The sequence below is a fragment of the Sphaerodactylus townsendi genome, linkage group LG06 (genome assembly GCF_021028975.2).
Source record: "Sphaerodactylus townsendi isolate TG3544 linkage group LG06, MPM_Stown_v2.3, whole genome shotgun sequence".
In the NCBI taxonomy this organism is placed as follows: Eukaryota; Metazoa; Chordata; class Lepidosauria; order Squamata; family Sphaerodactylidae; genus Sphaerodactylus; species Sphaerodactylus townsendi.
The window spans coordinates 67,494,749-67,514,933 of NC_059430.1; the positions used below are offsets into that span (position 1 = coordinate 67,494,749).

A 20,185-nucleotide genomic window follows, 5' to 3' on the forward strand; every position below is an offset into this window, starting at 1 on the left:
GCTAACAGGCTCATTGTAAGAAACCAAGATCTCTCATTCTAGGCCTTACTTGCCAACAAAGTATGTTAACTCGAATTGTCAGTAACTGAACTAAAAACCTCATGTGCTGCAGGATAAGCATTCTACTACTGAGATTAATCTATACCTGCCTCCTAGAAAAGGTATTCTCATGTACCTGCATGATATTTATGGAAAATTATAGCTTGAGAGCCAAAAAAGAATATTTTGTTTCAAATTTATATCCTGCCCTATCAACACAGGGCTCAGTTTACTATATTAGCAGGTAGTATATTTAACTATCCTGCTAAGTATATTTAAGTATATAAGGTAGTATATTTAACTGTCCTGTTAAGTATATATACTGAAGTCACTCTCTCAAACACATATTAAAACTTAATTTTTTTAATCTTTAAGCCGATCAAGAAAAAAGATGCACAAATATTTAACTACCTTCTACATTTGTTTATGAATGAAGAAATCATACTAACATATAACCAATCATTTTAAGAATTTATTTTCTTCTTTGTGAGACATACAGGAGTTTACAGAATGTTTCAGAGCTACACTGAAATAGGAAATTGCCTTGCAACAGAGCCAATAAAAAGTCTTTCAGTTTCTAAGAAAATACAGGTGGATACAGGTTAGCCAATTTAACATCAGTGTAATCAGCTAAATTTTGAATTCCATAAAGCAAACACATGAACATGATACACATTTTAACATTATTTTAACAAGTAAAAATTGGTCTACATGCACAGATTTTGCCAGAAGGCAGTATACATCTCCATTAAAAAGGCGGGATGACATTTGTTGGCAGTGCCATGACCACAAAAGCATTTTGCAAATTTACAATAATTGCAATTTAATGTGCAACCCAGTTAAAACTGAGAAATCCATACATTTAATACAGTTTTGTTTTACTAGTTTTTGTGGGTTAAACTGGTTTTACTTATTCTTGCTTGTGTGCAGACCGGGCTGTCCAGTTTGACATACTCAAACTTCAAATGGAAAATATGTTATGTGTGTGTCAACATGATTTTGGAATATATTTTCTGAATATAACAAATTAGTCTGAATAGAACATTATTATCACAAATTTAAATAGACCATAACAAATAACAGATAAAAATCCAAATGATTCCAGTATAGAATTTTAATTTGTACTATTGCAAAGTTTGAAACACTGACCCAGTAAAATTTCTTTCAAAAAAGTGTAAAGAAAATACCATTTGAGGGAGCAGAATGTTCTTCTGAGCAGGCAAGGTTGTGTTATCACAGCAAATCTCCCCAAAAGGAACTGGATCTGGAAAAATCAGGAAGCTTTCAGGGGCAGATCTTCGGGTTGGGGGAATAGACGGGGGAACCAGTCAACCCACCATGCCATGTGAACAAAAATGCTTTCTGTTCATGCTGTAGAACTGTCAGATCCAAGACAACAAGCTTGCCCTGTGCCATTACTGACCGAAGCACTCCCCTCCTCTGAATTTATAAACAGCTATTCAACAGGAATCACTAATAAAATTTCAAACCCTTTTAGTGCAGTACAGGCTACTGAAATATGCTTTTTACTGCTGACTAGTCATGCTTTACATATTTATAACTTGGAAAAGAATGGTAGTCCTTCGTACATGTCAGCCTTCAATCTGATCCAGTCACTGAGTCTCTGCAAAGTTGTTTTTTCCTCTGCTAATATTTTGGCAGCTTTCTTCAGCTTTTCTTCATTCAGTTCTAAATATCGAATGCCATCTGTCTGTAACTGATTAAGTTTTTCTTTGCGGCTTTCATCTAGAGGTATGTCTTCATTCATCAGAGGGTTAAATCTGAAGTATGTGTCTGGAGGTAAAAGAGCATCCAGCATAGTGTGGACTTCTGGTTTTAAAACAAAAACAAAAACAGTGAAACTGTTAACTCAGTTTTGTACAAAAAGAAGTTCCATTTCTCCTTTTGTGTCTATTGGTCTGTTTATCAGTATTTTTCATGCAGTATGTAAGATATTGAGAGACACTATGGTATAGTGGTTAGTGTCAGACTAGGACCTGGAATTACTGGATTCAAATTGTCATTCTGACATCAAAGTTCATAGGTAACTTGGGGCCCATCATATCCTCTCAAATTAACCTACCTCAAAGGAATGCCATGATGGTAAAGTAGAAGAGGGGAGAGCGGCTCTCAACAGGGGAAGGAAACTGGATGTAAATAAATATACTCATAAAAATCTGTATCACTCAAGAACACTAAGCTGGCAGAAGGTGTTTTAAATTCATGATCAATAAGGTCTCCTCCTTCATCACATACCACTGGAAAAACAAGGATTAAATATTACCAAGCCAATTATTTAAGCCTTGGACACCACCTATTGCCTTCTACTTGACATATTTTGCACAAGTACAATTACAATGGCATTGTTTAAATGTCTGATGCACATTAATACTGCATGAAAAGTAAGGGGATTCTAAGTGGTCTTCTGACATTATACAGAGCCATTTTTCCAAAACACACACAATTGAACCTGTGAAATGTTTTCACCATGGAGGCTTTGCCTTGCTTCTAAAATAATTTGCCGGGAACAACAGCCTAAGCAACTGGATAATGTATATCTCTGTATGATTGTAATTGGAAGACATGTTAGTTGCTAGATGTGTGTGTTAAACTATTTTAATTAAGTAAGCCAATTACTCAACCACTGCAACCCTACTTTATAAAACATACCAGGCACTTGACATTGTTTATGTCTTTGCACAGTGTTTAAATTAAGGCAGCTAAAGAGGGAGAGGTGTGATGTAAGCAAATGAAGTCATGTAAACTTAGGCTTTTCTTCAATTGGAGAGGATGACTAAAGCAGTTAATACAAAGACATCACAGAAGTGGTAGATCTTGGGTAGAATTTGAAAGCAGAGGCATAAAGGAGTGTTGTAGAAGTGTTCTAGGATAGGGCTGCAGGCATAAGGAGAAGTAGAATGGGCATAGCTGTTCAAGAGAAAAGAGAACCTATACCAGCCAAGGGTGATAGGAATTGAGGGACCAAATTATATGCATCAGGATAAGAGGGCAGAGAAATGGGGGGATGAAAGGGAGAGAATGGAAAGAATGGGGAAAATAGAAGAGCATGGGAAACCAAGATTTATGGAAGTGTGTCAAAATACTTTTGAAAATAAAACAGATTTTGATGGTTGATTACAGAGAGGAGGAGACAAATGTTCACACTTCTCTTAAGAATTAAAGGAAGGCCTGGAATGAACACAGTTAATTCACTGTGGGAGAACATGAAATATTTAGCTTAGGGGGTGGAAAAGAAAGGCAGATTTTTGCAATATTGTTCAACTGCAGCAGAGTGAACAAAACAGAGGATAGGGAAAGAAAGCAAGGACAAAAATTCAATATAGTTCAGTACAGTTGATGGTGACCCAAGTAAGTGGATGTGAAGTGTGATCAAGCAAATTCATGCGAAAGTGAGATACTGGATTGGATAAGTTTCAGTCACAGTACAGTTCTTGTACAAGCACACACGAAAAAAACATTACATTGCAGCTTACACCAAATCAAACTTTTTGCATTCCCAGTGGCATTTCTACTTCTATAAGACCTTATGTAACCAATTTGTGGGCACTTTAGCATATGGGACTAGATGTTGCACAAGATTTTGCATAAACAGAACTGCTTTTATGTTTCTGTTTGTAAATCACTAGATCCAAGCCATTCAGTCTTAATACACGGATATCTCCTAGTAAAAATGTCAGATAGTATTTCATCCAGCATTTCTGATTATCTAAGGTTAGATTTCATTTTGCTCATTAAAGAATAATTATGTCTTAATATAGTAATCAAAATATTCACTTTCCTATTCTTCAGCCTTATGTTTTCCTTTTCACTTTGAAAATATCATAATACTTCCTTGCTTAGTACAGAATTGTCATGTTGCTGTTACTAAGGGAGGTGAAACTCAGTAAAAATACATTATCTAATCTTTCTGTATCTCACTTCCTTGCATTTTTTAAAATTTCCCATTGTTAAGATTTAGTTATAAACCTGGCATGACAGCTTGAACTATCAAGAGTAGATTTTCATCGTTAATTCTGCAGGTCATCTATTTACTAAAAGCAAGAAATTATTTTCTAAACTGTAAATGTATAAACTTTTAAAATATATCTCAAGTCTGAACTGGTCATTTATTTTTACACTTGTAAAAAAAGTGATCCAGTGTGTGTGGAGGGACGGGGGGATAAAAAGGATGACAGAAAGTACAGTAATAAGTTCTCCTATTCTATTCATTTTCAGATGTGATGTATTCAATCAATGACAGGCTAGACACCAGAGACTGTTGAGAAAACTCAGCAATCAAGGAATAATAGGGGAAGTCCTCCTATGGATTAAAAACTGGTTGAGAAACAGGAAGCAAAGAGTGGGTCTAAATGGGAAGTTCTCACAATGGAGAGATGTAGGGAGTGGTGTCCCCAAGGGTCTGTTTTGGGACCACTTCTCTTTAACCTATTCATAAATGACCTGGAAGTAGGGGTGGGTAGCGTGGTGGTCAAGTTTGTGGATGATACCAAATTATGTAGGGTGGTAAGAACCACAAAGGATTGCGAAGAGCTCCAAGTGGACCTTGATAAATTAGGTGAGTGGGCTAAGAAATGGCAAATGCAGTTCAGTGTAGCAAAATGCAAAGTGATGCACATAGGGTAAAAAAATTCAAACTTCACATACATGCTACAGGGGTCAGTTCTATCAGTCACAGACCAGGAAAGGGATTTGGGTGTCTTAGTTGATAGTTCCGTGGGAATGTCAACTCAGCGCATGGCAATTGTGAAAAAGGCAAACTCTATGCTGGGGATAATTAGGAAAGGAATTGAGAATAAAACTGCAAAGATTGTCATGCCCTTATATAAAGCAGTGGTGCGACCACCCTTGGAGTACTGTGTTCAGTTCTGGTCGCCACATCTCAAAAGGGATATCGAAGAGATAGAAAAAGTGCAGAGAAGGGCAACGAGGATGATTGAGGGATTGGAGCATCTTCCTTATGAGGAGAGGCTGCAGCGTTTGGGACTCTTTAGTTTGGAGAGGAGACGTCTGAGGGGGGATATGATTGAAGTCTATAAAATTATGTATGGGATAGAAAATGTTGACAGAGAGAAATTTTTCTCTCTTTCTCACAATACTAAAACCAGGGGGCATACATTGAAAATGCTGGGGGGGAAGAATTAGGACTAATAAAAGGAAACATTTTTTCACGCAATGCGTGGTTGGTGTTTGGAATATGCTGCCACAGGAGGTGGTGATGGCCACTCACCTGGATAGCTTTAAAAAGGGCTTGGACAGATTTATGGAGGAGAAGTCGATCTATGGCTGCCAATCTTGATCCTCCTTGATCTGAGATTGCAAATGCGTTAGCAGACCAGGTGCTTGGGAGCAGCAGCAGCAGCAGACCATTGCTTTCACCTCCTGCATGTGAGCTCCCAAAGGCATCTGGTGGGCCACTGCAAGTAGCAGAGTGCTGGACTAGATGGACTCTGGTCTGTTCCAGCAGGCTCTTTCTTATGTTCTTGTGTTCTTAGTAGTAGTATAGTCAAGGTATAGTCTCAAGCAGTTAATTTAAATTGATATTTGGCAAGCTTTATTGAGTACTACAATTCACGAAATACCTAACAATACATTAATGCAGGGATGTCCAACTCTGGTGCCCCAGATGTTCATGGACTACAATTCCCATCAGTCCCTGCCAGCATGCATTAATCAGAGAAAAGGTTAAGCCTTAAAACGTATCATAAACCCATACTGATTTCAAACAATATATACTAATTTTTATGGTATCTGTGCACAGGAACAGAATTAAAAACCTTTCTGCAAATAGGTGGGAGATGGGATTAACAAAATAATTCCAACTCAAATGAAAATTATGAAATATGCTCTAGGTCAATGCTGACAGGGGCTGATGGGAATTGTAGTCTATGAACATCTGGAGAGCTGCTGGTTGCAGACCTCTGCTCTAGGTGGAAATAGAATGCCCTTTGATTAACCTGGTACACTGGCCTTTATTTCTTAAATCCTCTGTTTTCATACCTCAATACAGCTTCTCTTATGTTGCCCCTCAATAAAAATCCTTTATCCACATCCAGTGAAGAGCAACAAAAGAAGACAACACCAATCACTTGCAACCAACCTTCAGTATCAGTGGCACTGCTGATGACATTAGTCAGTTTAGCTTTCAAACTTGTGTAGGTGACACTGGTCTTCCCTTCACTTTCATATCGGCCAGTTCCCAAGGATATCACACACTGCAGAGGCATGTTCGGCCAAAGACATTTGCACTCATGTACCGCTAAAGCTGTAGGATTATTCAAGAGCAGCCCTCCATCCTGTAAATTTTGTATTTTTAAAAAAGAGATATCTGAATAATCAGTATTGACAGATGCAAGGTTAAAATAGTACAAGATGTAAATAAAATAGTCATGTCTGGCAACGCTCTAGAACCTATTTTTAAATGCCAAATAAAGGTTGTTGTTGTTGTTGTAAAATAGTCACTGTATAAAATTCATTCTGTTCAACACATAGCCATTCATGTTTGAATTTGGTGCCTGACAGTTATGTCCTCTCTTCAGATTTCAAAATAAAATTGGATGGTACAATATAACAAAAGAAAGCGACTTGAAAAATATCTCTTTTGCTTCTCCAAGCCAACATGACAAGCACAGCCACAATTATAGGTCACTTTTACATAGACAGTATTACTGTAATATAGCATATGCTGAATTTAACTATTATCTTTATACCTAATTCTGAACAATGGTCACAGAGTGTGGATCAAAACATTTGTACAATGGGGCCATGTACATTTTCAGGGGATTCCCACTCATGCACCAGGAGCAATACCCCATATTTACAGAGAAATCCCTTAACAAAGTCCCCACACAATAGAGGGGGTTAGTTCTACCCCCCCCACCCGTCCCCCACAAGGAGAATACTGACAGATCTGGCATGGTCACTGTTGGATGCTGTGGAGTCACCTAGCAACTAAGACATGGGAGCCATGCCCTAGGCTAACCTAGTATGACTGCAGGTTTGGAAGGAAAGCAGTTGTGGTGACAGAAAGAGAAAGCAGTTGAAAGACAGTAGCTAATGAGTTGGAGAGCAAAAGAACAAAGAAAGGGCTAGGTAGGAAGAAAGTGTGTGTGTGTTGTGGGGGTGGGAATTCCCTTTCCTGTTATTCTTAAAGGGCACCAGTTTCCTAAACCCATTCTATATGACAGCATGGTAAAATTCTGAGATGGTGTGATTTAGCCCATCATAACATAGATTACGTTAACACCACCAGACTAGACATTTCTTGGTTACAAGTTCCAAACAAATAGATCTCAAGAGTCTTAGAAGAGAATAATACCCATTGAAAGAGACAAACAACAACAAAAGTAAAGCAGTGAGAATTTCAGCCCCATCCCCAATGCAGTGCCGTTTCCAACAAAGCTTTCTGGCAGCACAAGGAGCAGGAAAAAGCTTCCAAACCCACCACTGCCGAAAAGTCCCATACGGTTGAAAGGACATATGTTGCCAAAAGGGTGGCATGTGTCCAAGGGCTGGTGCACCATGTCTCAACGCTGGTAGGGAACATCCCAGCCTGCCCCCAGCATGCTGGCATCCAAGAAAGATGCCAGCGCAGCCCTGCTGTGGCCAGAACTTCCAGGTTTGGCAGTGGGACTATGGGACATACAGCTGCTGGTGCGTCTGCTCCCTCCGCCAGAACAAGTGCCCAGGGGAAGGAGAAACAACATTGGTCTTACCTGTGAAGGAGACTTCTCCATTGAGCAATTGAGGACATCTTGGGTTCTTGCTTGATCTCCATTTAGGAAGGCAGGGGTTAATAAAAAATTTCCCAGGCTCCTCCGCTTCCTGTAGGTCCACCTCTTCTCTCTTTCTCCCTCCAGTTCTGGTTCCTCCAAAAAGCAGTGGTCAGTTGAGTAGAGAAGACTATGACAATATTAAATTAGAGAAAAAATTCCCGGAATAACAACTTCCCATAACAACGGGGAATAAAAACTAGTCCAGGAAGAACTTCAAACAGTGAATGAGAATACTGAAGGGATCTATCACAAACAACGGAGGATTAATTCCTGGAAAGGAACAGCAATGAACTGAATCTCTACATCTAACAATGTAACTAAATGGTATTTTCGGGAGAGGATGGATGACAGGATCGGGAGGGCACATGTCCTCAATTGCTCAATGGAGAAGTCTCCTTCACAGGTAAGACCAATGTTGTTTCTCCATTGAGCAAGAGGACATCTTGGATGACCTCCCCTAGCAGTGTCACAGTATTCTAAAGGGTAGGGTCGAAATCCTCTCCTATGATGTGCTGCAGACCCTCCGGTCGTAATCTGCATTGGCCGCATTGTAAACATTCAGTCTGTAGTGACGAACGAACGTCGAAAGAGAAGACCACGTCGCCGCTCTGCATATTTCAGCCATGGGCACATTATTATTGAAGGCTGCGTTCGTGGAAGCATTACATACAGAGTGTGCTGTGATTCCGACTGGAACTGTCAATTTTTGTACCCTATATGCCTCGGCTATGCATTCTCTCAGACATTTACTAATTGAGGATGAGGACAATTTTTGATCTCCATTGTGATTGGCGATCGAGATAAACAAGGCCTCTGATCGTCTAAACTCTTGGGTCCTAATCAGGAAGGCTTTTAAGGTTCTCCTAACGTCACGTTTATGCCAATATGCCTCCTTAGGGTGTTTTGGGTCAGGACAAAAGGTAGGTAGAAAACACCACTATCGTCTATGAAATTAGAGTTAACTTTGAGGAGCGAGCACTTGAAGTCCGTACGCAACACTATTTTATCCTTATGAATACACATAGTGGTGGCTTGATGGAAAGGGCTGCTAATTCCGACACCCTTCTGGCGGAAGTGATGGCAACTAAGAAAATAACCTTCATTTGAAGGTGTTTTAACGAAATATCCATAATAGGCTCTAAAGGGGTTGCAGTAAGGGCATGTAACACTGTATGCAATCTCCACGTTGGGAAATGATGATTGACTGGCCTATCCTTCAGAGTAGCCCCCCTAAGAAACCTGATAATGTGGGGATGAGAGGTAGGTGCAAAACCCTCCAACCTAGGGAGTACTGAGGTCAGTGCTGCCACCTGTCTGTGAAGGGTATTAGCTCTAAGGCCAGTTTCCAAACCATCCTGTAGGAAGGCTAGTATGTCACTAATCTTAGGGTCTGTGGGGGAAACCTTCTTCCTCCAACACCATCAAACAAAGGCCTTCCACGTGATGTTATAGATCAGGGGTAGGGAACCTGCGGCTCTCCAGATGTTCAGGAACTACAATTCCCATCAGCCCCTACCAGCATGGCCAATTGGCCATGCTGACAGAGGCTGATGGGAATTGTAGTTCCTGAACATCTGGAGAGCCGCAGGTTCCCTACCCCTGTTATAGATTCTCTTCGTGGAGGGCTTTCTAGAGGCCAAGATGGTGTTCAACACGGCTGTAGAGTACCCTTTGGAAACTAATTGCCGCCTTTCAATCTCCAAGCCGTCAAGTTCAATTGCTCTGGGCTTGGGTGACAAATGGGACCCTGACTGAGCAAGTCCTGGTGAGATGGGAGACGTAGAGGTTTGCATGCTGACATCTGCAAAATGTTGGTGAACCACAGGCGTCTGGGCCCCCAGGGAGCCACAAGGATGACGTTTGCCCGTTCCTCCCTCCTCGCGGTAGTCTGGGAATCATGGGAAAAGGAGGAAAGGCATAAAGCATTCTGGGAGGCCACTTGGAGGATAAGGCATCTGTGTTCTCCGCCTCCGGATGGTGGAAGCGTGGCATGAATCTGGGAAGTTGTTTGCTCTGATTGGAGGCAAAGAGATCCAGTATCGGAGTTCCTAAGTTTCGAGATATCAATTGAAAGATCTCCTCCTTCAAACGCCACTCTCCTGGGTGTATGCTCTGCCTGCTCAGCCAATCCGCTTGAATGTTCAGATTGCCCTAGATATGTTCAGCTCAGATGGAGGATAGATATGTTTCTGCCCACTGAAACAGTAGAGTAGCTTCCCTGTGGAGGGCTGTCGATCTGGAACCTCCTTGTTTGTTTAGGTATGACTTGGCTGTTGTATTGTCCGTCCGTACAGGAACATGGGTTCCCATTAACAGATGCTGAAAATGTATGAGGGCTAGTTGAATCGTTCTTAGTTCCAAAACACTGATGTGAAGTTGAGCCTCCGTTGCTGACCAGGTCCCTTGGACCGGGATACCCTCTAGCGTAGCCCCCCAGCCCTGAAGATTGGCATCTGAGAACATCTGTTTGGTGGAAGATATCCAGAAGGTTCTTCCGATGCTCAGATTGGTCGTTCTGGTCCACCACAGAAGACTGATCTTGATTAATCTCGGAACCACAACCTGTTTTTGGATTCTGTTGGAGATGATTTCCTGAAAAGGTAGTAGGAACCTCTGAAGTGGTCTGGATCTGAATCTTCCCCACTGAATCGCTTCGGAGTAAGCTACCAGCAAACCCATCAAATGGCAAGGGTCAGTACAGAACACCTGTCCCTGCTGAGAATCTGATGTATTTTTGACCTCAAAGTCTGCTGTTTCTGTAATGGAACCAGAATCTTGCAAGACTTGGTATCTATGAAGAAACCCAGGTGTTCCAGTCTCTGGCACTGATTTAAAGAACTCTTTTCCCTGTTGACTATAAATCCATGTTTCTCTAGGAATAGTGTGGTCTCCCGACAGTCCAATAATGCTTGATCCTGAGAATTCGATAGGATCAGTATGTCGTCCAGATAAGGGTGTACTCTGATATTCCTCTCCCTGAGTAAGACCACCAGATTGATGAGTAACTTGGTGAACACCCTTGGGGCGGTGCACAGACCAAACGGAAGAGCCCTGAGTTGAAAATGATCTTTTCCTATGCCAAATCTGAGGAATTTTCAGTGACTTTCGAATATGGGGACATGTAGGTAAGCCTCGGAGAGATTGATCGATTTTAGATCTCTCAATGAGAGCTTACCGCCCTCCTGTAGGATCCCTGGGGACTCTTCTAGTTGCGAGATGGCCATAATAGAGCCCTGACCCGGGACACCAGGGTGAATTGGGCTGTTGCAACACGAAGCGCCATGTCTGGCGACCGTTAGGTACGCGCCTTCCTTTGGGCGTGAAACTCCTTTTGATTGGGAACCGCCCATTCGTCGCGTCCCGATCTCCGGCGATGCCGCGGGCGTTCCCCCCTGAGAGCCCTCTGTTCTGCCAGCTCTGATCGGGGAGTGTTCGCAGCAATCCTCACTGTCTTCCTCCGAAGACAGGAGAGTCTCTCCACATTTGGGCATCTTCCTCTGAGCCCCCATAGGGAGATAAATGTGCCGGCGAACTGCCAGTCAGCGCGCCTGGCCAAGGAGCGTTGTGCCTCCTTATGGAAGGCCATTGCTACTCCTGGCTCTGTCCCCAATGGAAAGAAGGAAAAAAATCTGAGAAGAAAAAGAAATGAAACAGAAAGTAGTGGCTGAGAGCACAGCCACTGTGCCTGCTCTTCCTAAGGCAGGAAGAAAACTGGAGAGAGAGAGAGAGAGAGAGAGAGAGAGTGTGCCTGCTCTTCCTAAGGCAGGAAGAAAACTGGAGAGAGAGAGAGAGAGAGAGGGAGAGGGAGGGAGAGAGAGAGGGAGAGAGAGAGAGAGAGAGGGAGAGAGAGAGAGGGAGAGAGAGAGAGAGAGGGAGAGGAGGCGGACCTACAGGAAGCGGAGGAGCCTGGGAAATTTTTTATTGACCCCTGCCTTCCTAAATGGAGATCAAGCAAGAACCCAAGATGTCCTCTTGCTCAATGGAGAATATGCCAGTGCAACCACACACTGTTTCCAAGGGCCCTTTCAGTCATTTTGGATGGCGCTGCCCACCATACATCATCATCATTCTTGCAGTTACTTACAAGTGTTGGTCTAATTCTGAAAATGATCTATTTCATTTGAAATCAGAATACAAAAGAGGTAGAATTCATTCATTAAGTGACATGATTCAATTTGTTAATTAATGGATGAAAGTTAAAATACTTATTTTATGCATAAGGTGCTAGAAACAAAGAGGGAAGAAGTGGATTTTAGAAAGCAGGCAAAACAAACACAACCAAGATCTTAAATGTCACTTGCTGCATTTCATGAAAACACTACTGTCAGCTTTCCCTTTCAAATGGCAGCTTGTAGAAGATCTCCCTCCCCAAAAAATATTGGATGCTCTAAATTGGCATCATGGTAAGCTTGAGGGGCTTCAAAAGTAACAAACAAGACATATCTTTGTTGGTCAGCAAGTTGCATGAAGCAAAGGTAAGAAACCAGGTCTATTAGAACATCAAGGTCTATCAGAAAGGCAATCATGTTGGACATCAGTTACCACAATGCCATTGCTGCAAATAACAAAAACGAAAATAGTCCATCAAAACTGTGGTCTTCTACAAATCACATGAAGTGTTAACACTGTATGAAATCCTAATAGTTGTGAGTAGCTGTAAGAAAGTAGCTTCTTACTATAGAAGATCTGTTTTTGAGGTGAAAAAGAAAACACTCTCAGTGGGCCTTCAACTAGAAGGCTTTTTTGTGGCACAGATTTAGAACATAAATTTTGCATAAAGGTTGCCAGAATCATGGAATATATTATTGAGTAGTGGCATTGATTACAAAGCCAAACTGGGCACAAGAAGAAAAGGAAGAGAACTTAAACTGCTACAGGCATAGCATTTTATTAAATCACTGTAATATCTTTCTTAGAGATTCTAATATTTTTTAAAATTAGTTTCTATTCATAAATAAAGTCAGTTTCTGAACAGGTGTTCCATAATATTAGGAGACAGTGTTGTGATGTGATATGACTATCAAATTCACATTGATAGTTTTTTAAAAAAATGTTCAAACTACAGCAAAGTGAATTCTTACTAAAAACCCCTCATTTTGTAAAAAACTACAGCTGCAGAAAATAAAGCAGTGATGTGGATCACTGCCTTAATGAGAAAGTCCTTTGATTAAGCTTTCAGTACAATCTACAAAAGCTTTTTGAACTCTTTATGGAACACTTCATACCCTTTGCCTACAGCAGAAGTAAGAACAGTAGTCTCTCAGTGCACATTATTTTTAATTTTGGCTAAAATCAGATTGTACCCCAACACGATATAATAAACACTGTGTTGTTTTATGAATGAGTCTACTGAGTTAAATCTAAGAACTAAAAAAAAACCTCAAGGTGGTGAACATAAATAGCATCTATTTGGGTTTAGAACATTTTATTTTAAATATACTAGATTCATTAAACTGAAATTATGGGATGGAGCCAGACAAAATTTTTACTCACTCTCACCTAACTGCCCATCTAACTATAACTATGCTTTTTGATCCATGATGCCCAGCATAGCTTTTCTGATGGCAGGAGACTTCACCTATTCTATTTCACTTATGGAAATGCTAGGGTTGCCAGATATCTAGTACTGACCTGGGCAGACAAGCATTTTCACTGACTGTCCAGGAAAAAACCTGGGAAAGTACTGGAAATGTAGATGTTTTGTATATTAGGGTTCCAATTTTGTGAGGCCCAGGTGGTGTCGGGGCTATCTGGATGGATCAGACAGAAAAGAAGACAGTTAGTTGGGGGAAGCTTGGGATGCCAGCGGAAGGGCTGGGTCCATTCCAGCCACCCTTGCCATTAAGAGACAACTATGAGCCACAGGAAGGAGTCCAGTGGGCCAATGAGACTCTTGGGCAAAAGCACAGACTTCAAATAGGCAGCACCAAGCTCAAACTTCATAAATGAGCTGTGGTATCCATTCCATAGCTGATGCCACAGTCGCTTTGCAACTATTTTGAGTAAAACAGAGTATAATTTGGCTCATATGCAAAATGCAATATCTTCTTGATACCCCACCCCCCAAATTTAAGACATTTCCTCGAACATCCATTTTACTTCGAGTGAACATCTGTGTAAACTTTAACCTGCTGAAAGGATTAAAGCAGAATTTTAAAAGTATACATAATAGAGTGACTGCTCAATAACATCTTCAGTTATCAAAATGTCAAGTTAAGATCCTTAGGTGGCATTATGATGTACATCCTCTCTGTAAAATGAAAGATCTATTAAAATCCATACAGAGTGTTTACATAAGCCTTGGGTTTTACTGAGGTGTATGGCAAGTGGCCAAAACTGACAAGTACTCTACTTATTCTGCCTTCAGTTCTCATGTTGCTTTTCTTTGCCCTCTGTTTTGTCTTCTCTTGGCTCCCTATTTATTCTGACTCCAACTGCAAGTTTCTCTCTTCACTGCTCCTCAAATATACATGAGCCATCTCTTTGTACTCTTGCATTCTTACATTGATCTCTTGCCCTGCTGTTACTATTGGCACACTGGCAACATTTAAAAGATTTAATCTTCATGGTACTGCTGTTGGCTGTAAACTAAATAAAGTTCACTGCTTCGGAAGGAAGGGAGAGAGAGAAAGAATGAATGAACGAAAGACTGACAAAAATAATGGACAGCTATTATAATTTCAACACAGAGGCCTTTGATATTCAGGATATTTTTGGTTTTTAAAATATCTGCTTACGTTTAGATTAGAACTTCTAAATGTTAGCCTTGCAAATGGCAAAAGAATTCATCTATGGCATTTGTCCCTTCACACTTTTTAAAAGGGTCCTTTTCAAACAAGTAATGGGGCAGAATACTGGCACTTGTAATTCAGCTTTGATTATTCCTTGCAGGCACAAAGCGAGGTTTTTTTTTTTAAGCAAAGATTCCCATTGTGCTGCATCCAAAAGCCACATGAGAAAGTAGGGAGAAAAGTACAAGCCCTACTGAAATCCACTATTGTAAGATTATGTTGTGTATTTCTTGTTGACTGTTTCTTTAACAGTTGTCTCTACTTGCTTTCCCTTTCTCATAACTCTACAGATTTTCCAAATGTTCCTTGCGGGAAATGGGAAAAGCTAAGAACAAGATAAATGATTTTCTAGTTTTGTCAACACCATTTTTAGTCTTTGGAATTAACATAAATTTACTTATATTTTTAAGATTTCATTATGCTCTCATAGCTAGGGGACTAACGTTTATTCTTTGTGCAATTTAATATCTGAATGCCTAGGATGATCATTAGAACTTTTTCAAATGCTTTCCAACCACCAGAATATTTGGCACTGCTTAAGCGACCATCAGCACAGAAGTGGTCAACAGTAGCAAAGCAAACTACTTTCCCATTGAACTTTACAGGAGGCTACCAACTGAGATCTTTTCTTCTTTCTTTCAACAATACTGTACATTTTCACTCAAAATTTTGCCTTAGCCTTTAAAAAATGCACAACAGCTGTCAGACTGTACACATACTTTAAAAAAAACTACTTCACACAATAAGTTATGTGAACTGAGTATCATGTAGTGAAAGATGTGATTTAGCAAAGCCAATTCCGATACTTGGAGTCTACCGGCTCCATAGCAACCATTTCACCTCAATGCCTGTGCAGACATGCTTTGCATTTCTAGTTCATTTTCACAGGCTCGCTCTGTTGTTTACCTTGATTGTATTTGTGAAAAAAGAAGGGACACTGAACTACCACAAGAATATAACAGAGGCAGGCGAGTTGTGAATAAACTTTTCCTCTGCCAAATTTTTCCTCTTTAAAATCTAGTATGCAACCTTAAAATGTTTGTTACATAAACATTTAACATCTGAGGCATTTGCTGTTTTTATCCTAGCAAATGCACATTTCAGAACTACATTTGTTCTCAACTGATCTTCTATCCAATATTTACATTGTTAATACATACTATTATGTGCAGTGCTTCAATCACTTCAGTATAATCTGGATTTTCCTGTTTTGAAAAACCAAGATAAATGTTCAAACCTAATTAGAAAAAGAATGTACTGATCATCAGTAAGTGTGGGATAACTGTTTATTGCTCACTTAATTTGATATTTTTAAAGCATTTAAAATATAGTAGTCTTACTAAAACATCTTTCAAGAATGAGAATTGAAGCCTTGAATTCTAATAGTGGAGGGGGAAAATGCACCACAATACTAAATGCACTTACAGTTGAAGAGGAAAAGTTTGAATGGGCTCCTTTAATGAAAGCTAACACCTTTAGGTTACCCCTTAAAATTTGTCAAACCCCCAACCCGTGCCTGGTTCTCTCATCTGTATGGGTAGATCGAGGTAGTTTAGAGACTGTCCTTTGGTGATCTAGGACACAGCTGTGGCACATTTAAACTCTCTGACTTCATCCCTAACCACTATTAAAACTAGAATTGACAGATGGGTAAGGAGTAGAAAGCAGCACAAGCACAAGCATCACAGAGAAGTCTAAAAGAGTAACAATACTGGAGATGGGCTGGCAGCTTATAATCTCATCTAAATGCCACAGCTGCCCTTACCACACTTAGTTCAATTGCCAGCCAATTCCTAATGTCAGAGTTCAACTCCATGGCAGCAAAGCAAGGGATGAACTCCTAGGAAAAAAACCTCACCATCATGTTCTAGGCTTTACACTCAACCTCATACTCTTGTAACTACCAAATAACCAAGCTGATGAACTTCAGTACCATAAACTCCATGCCACAAATAGTGATCCTGTCACTGAGGCACTGGCATACACCAATTGAAATGCTCTTTAAAAACTGACATAACAGATACTATTTTTCATATCAAATAAAGTGCATGCTAAAACACCTCCTTTACATTTACCCGATCTCTCTGATTTATTTAAATTACACTACTTGCTGGACAATCCTGATCCTTCTCTCTGTATGACAGTGGCAGACTTTCTTCTGGAAATTACTAAATGCCAGTAGATTTCCTTCCACTTAACATTTATTTCCTGACTGTATATGTTTTTTAATCAGTTTTTTTACTATTGTTGTACTGTTGTATATCCCAATAAAGGCTTGCTGCTGCTGCATGCTAAAACACAAGAGATGGAATAACATATGCCTTTAAATTTTAAACTATTCAAATAAAAAATAACAGAGTCCTCTGAATCTGGTTTTCTAACTCCAGTGCAAAACTGTGGCAAGTTATAATATGTGTGGGTATACTATTATATTATAGAGTGTGTTATGCTCTGAAATATACAGTAATTACTTCATTCCTTCATTTATATCCAGCCTCTTTTTTCAAATGTACTCAAATGGCCTTATATTGTTATTTCATGTGTCCTCACAGCAATCCTGTGAGGTAGGTTAGGTTGAATGTTTGTGGCTGGCTCAAAGTCATCCAACAAGCTTGCCTGGCTGAGTGGAGATCAGAACTTGGGTTCTGAGATCTAACCAACCCATTACAAATGATCTTTCCTATTTTATATGGCATATAAGTTCAATAAAATTATTCCTGGTAAACAGCCATAGTGCATCAGAAGCAAATCCACATCCATAACAACACAGCAGACGTGCTCCAGTGAACAGGCTGCTCAGTGTTTTTTCTACTACAGGCCCTCAGGCAGTTAGACACACAGATTTCTTCTTCAAACAAGAGACACATGGTGCCCTACCAGGAGACACATGGTAGTAAAAATGGCCTCTAGATGTTTCAAATGGTCTTTGAGAAATGTTCATCACTTGAAGAATATCTCTTTCCCTTTGCATCACACCCTTGCACCCCTTCATTCAGCTATCAGTTGAAAGGATGTCACCTAACAATGAAAAGTGGTAGGTTCAAAGCTATAGCTATTGACAAATTCTGACATATGTAAAGTTTAATGCACAAGCTAGACATATGGCACTTTCCCCAGAAGAGTCAAACTAAGTCCTTGCTAAGATTTACTACTATTCCAACAAGGCTTTGGGCACCCAGCTCCCTCTGGCACTGCAGGTGATCAGTGGCGTATTCACCTAGGGGATACGGGGTACCCTAGTGTGTGTGTGTGTGCAAAAATTTCAGGTTCATTTGTGTGTTTTTTGTATTTTTTAGTGTTTTTTCAGTTTTCAGCCTGCAGGGGGCGCAGTTTCTAGACTAGCAGCACCAACATTTCAGGGATTTTTCAGGATACCCTCCTGATGATACCAATGAAGTTAGGTGAGGTTTGGTTCAGGGGATCCAAAGTTATGAACTCCGAAAAGGGGTGCTCCATCCCTCATTGTTTTCAATGGGAGCTAATAGGAGATGGGGGCTATACCTTTGAGGGTCCATAACTTTGGACCCCCTGAACCAAACCTCACCAAACCTGGGTGGTATCATCAAGAGAGTCTCCTAAACATACCCTGAAATTTTGGTGCTGTTAGCTTAACAATTACACCCCTGACAGCAGGCACCCTCCAAATTTCCCCAGATTCTCCTTTTAAATCCACCCCCTTTGGCATGGACTTAAAGGGAGAATGTGAGGTCCCCAGTTTAAACACTTAAAGTGATGCTGTTTGAGGGTGGATTCCACTGGAGGTGTTTTGTGAAAGATCGTGCTGACATTTGTTTGGTAAATGTTTTGCTGGGGGTGATTTGTGAGAGATTTACATGCTTAATACTCACTTGCACTGGCTTGAAGCTGTTTCTCAGGGTAATAACCTACCTAACAGGGTTGGTGTGAGGACAAAATTAGGAAAGAGAATTGGTGGGGAGAGAGCCATGCATGTTTTGCTGGGGGTGGGAGGTGTTTTGTGAGCTGGTGCAAAAAATCATTGTTTGGTCATGGTGGGGGAGTGCCAAACTAAGGTTTTGTCCCTGGGCTCCAGTTTGCCTAAATATGCCTCTGCAGGTGATATGAGACTTATAAGCCTATAACACTGCTCTGCAATGAGATACATGCAGTAACTGAAAATAATCATGTACTAATACGAACACTAGTTTAATAATGGTTTAAGTGCTGAACTAAAATCTGGGAGATCTGGGTTCAAATTGCACCTATGTCAAGGAAGTCTGCTGGGAGACCCTGGTGACCAGCAACTTTTTCAACCTAACCAACCACACAAGACCATTGTGAGGATAAAATGGAAGCGAGAACAATGTTGTAAGCTACTGTGGGTACCCATTGGGGACAAAAGCATGCATAACTATTTAATAAGTAAAATAGTCTAACACATGACAGAATTTTTTTAACACATCTTCACAGGCAGATTTTTTTTGTATCAATATATCTAAGTTTCAACATGACCCCAGGAGAGTAGGCCATGGACATATCTTTTTACAAATCTTAGAAAAGCCCCAGGTTCAGACAAATCTGAAATGTTGAAATAAATGAATAAAAAATTGGGGGTTTAACCCCCCACCTAAAAAAATGACAGAAGGAATACCTGAATCTTTCAGAAATGAACATCCTCAGGAGCTCTTGCTAGTCCGGCATGAGCCTTAAATTTTGGTTTCTGTCAGTAAAAGGCAGGGGGAGGTGGAGTGCCCTTTCTAGGACTATTTTGGCCTGAAAGGGCAAGTTCATCAGGACCAGAGCCAGAAGTAACCACCAGGTGACTAGCTATCACACTACTTGAATGACTCATCCAGGCCTGCTTGCTATTGGTCAGCAGCAACCATCCAACAAAAGCCAATGTGAGACAGTGATTGGAGTTTCAGAATTCAAAGCCCTACTCTGTCATGGTGCTCACTGTGTGACCTTGGGCTAATCACACATTTCTAAAGTAACCTACACCACAAGGTTGTTGTGAGGATTAAGGTAGAGGAGGGGAAAATGATGCAAGCTTCTTAAGTCACCACTACATAGAAATGCAGGGAATAAATGAAGTAAATAAACAAATATAGCTAAAGATGGGAAGGAAACAGAAGGTAAATTTGCTGGTAGTGGGGGAAGGAAGCAGGGAAAGGTGAGGATATAGTGGTTGCCAGGAAGAGAAAAAGAAGAATATAGTGTTAAGAGGAGATATGGAGAAATATGAGGTAGCCCCCACAAGTCCTTGCAGATTTCCTCATGACACAATTTTCAAACTGACCCAAACGACATCGTGAAATATAGCCAGAGCTTTCCTGTGGAGAAGCTGTGGAAGGGTGTAGGAAAGGAAGGAACAGCGGAGTATGGGGACAGATAAAAACAGTTTGGATGGTAAGTGGTAAGGAAAAAGGCTATGGGGGCTTTCAAGGTAAGAAAAAAAGGAAGAAAAAATGAGATGCCCCCCACAAGCCCTTGAAAGTCCCCTGCTTGTATATCTGCATTTTCCTGAATGAAGTGTTAACACACCACTACTGCTTTCCACCAAAGCTTTATGATAGATTAGAATCTGTCACAACAACCTTAAGA

At 40.5% G+C, this 20,185-nt stretch overlaps 1 protein-coding gene across 3 annotated transcripts in view; it reads right to left on the reverse strand.

Annotated features, from left to right (window-relative positions):
• Positions 1–498: 498 nt before the first annotated feature.
• Positions 499–20,185, reverse strand: part of PNPLA8 (patatin like phospholipase domain containing 8) — a 46,896-nt gene continuing 27,209 nt past the window's right edge. For all 3 annotated transcript variants that reach the window (XM_048499764.1, XM_048499763.1, XM_048499765.1), the window contains exons 9-10: positions 6,158–6,353; positions 499–1,869 (exon numbers count right to left, since the gene is read on the reverse strand). In XM_048499764.1, the coding sequence (XP_048355721.1) occupies positions 1,595–1,869; positions 6,158–6,353 (471 nt within the window). In that variant the 3' untranslated portion in view covers positions 499–1,594. The remainder of the gene's footprint in view (positions 1,870–6,157; positions 6,354–20,185) is intronic.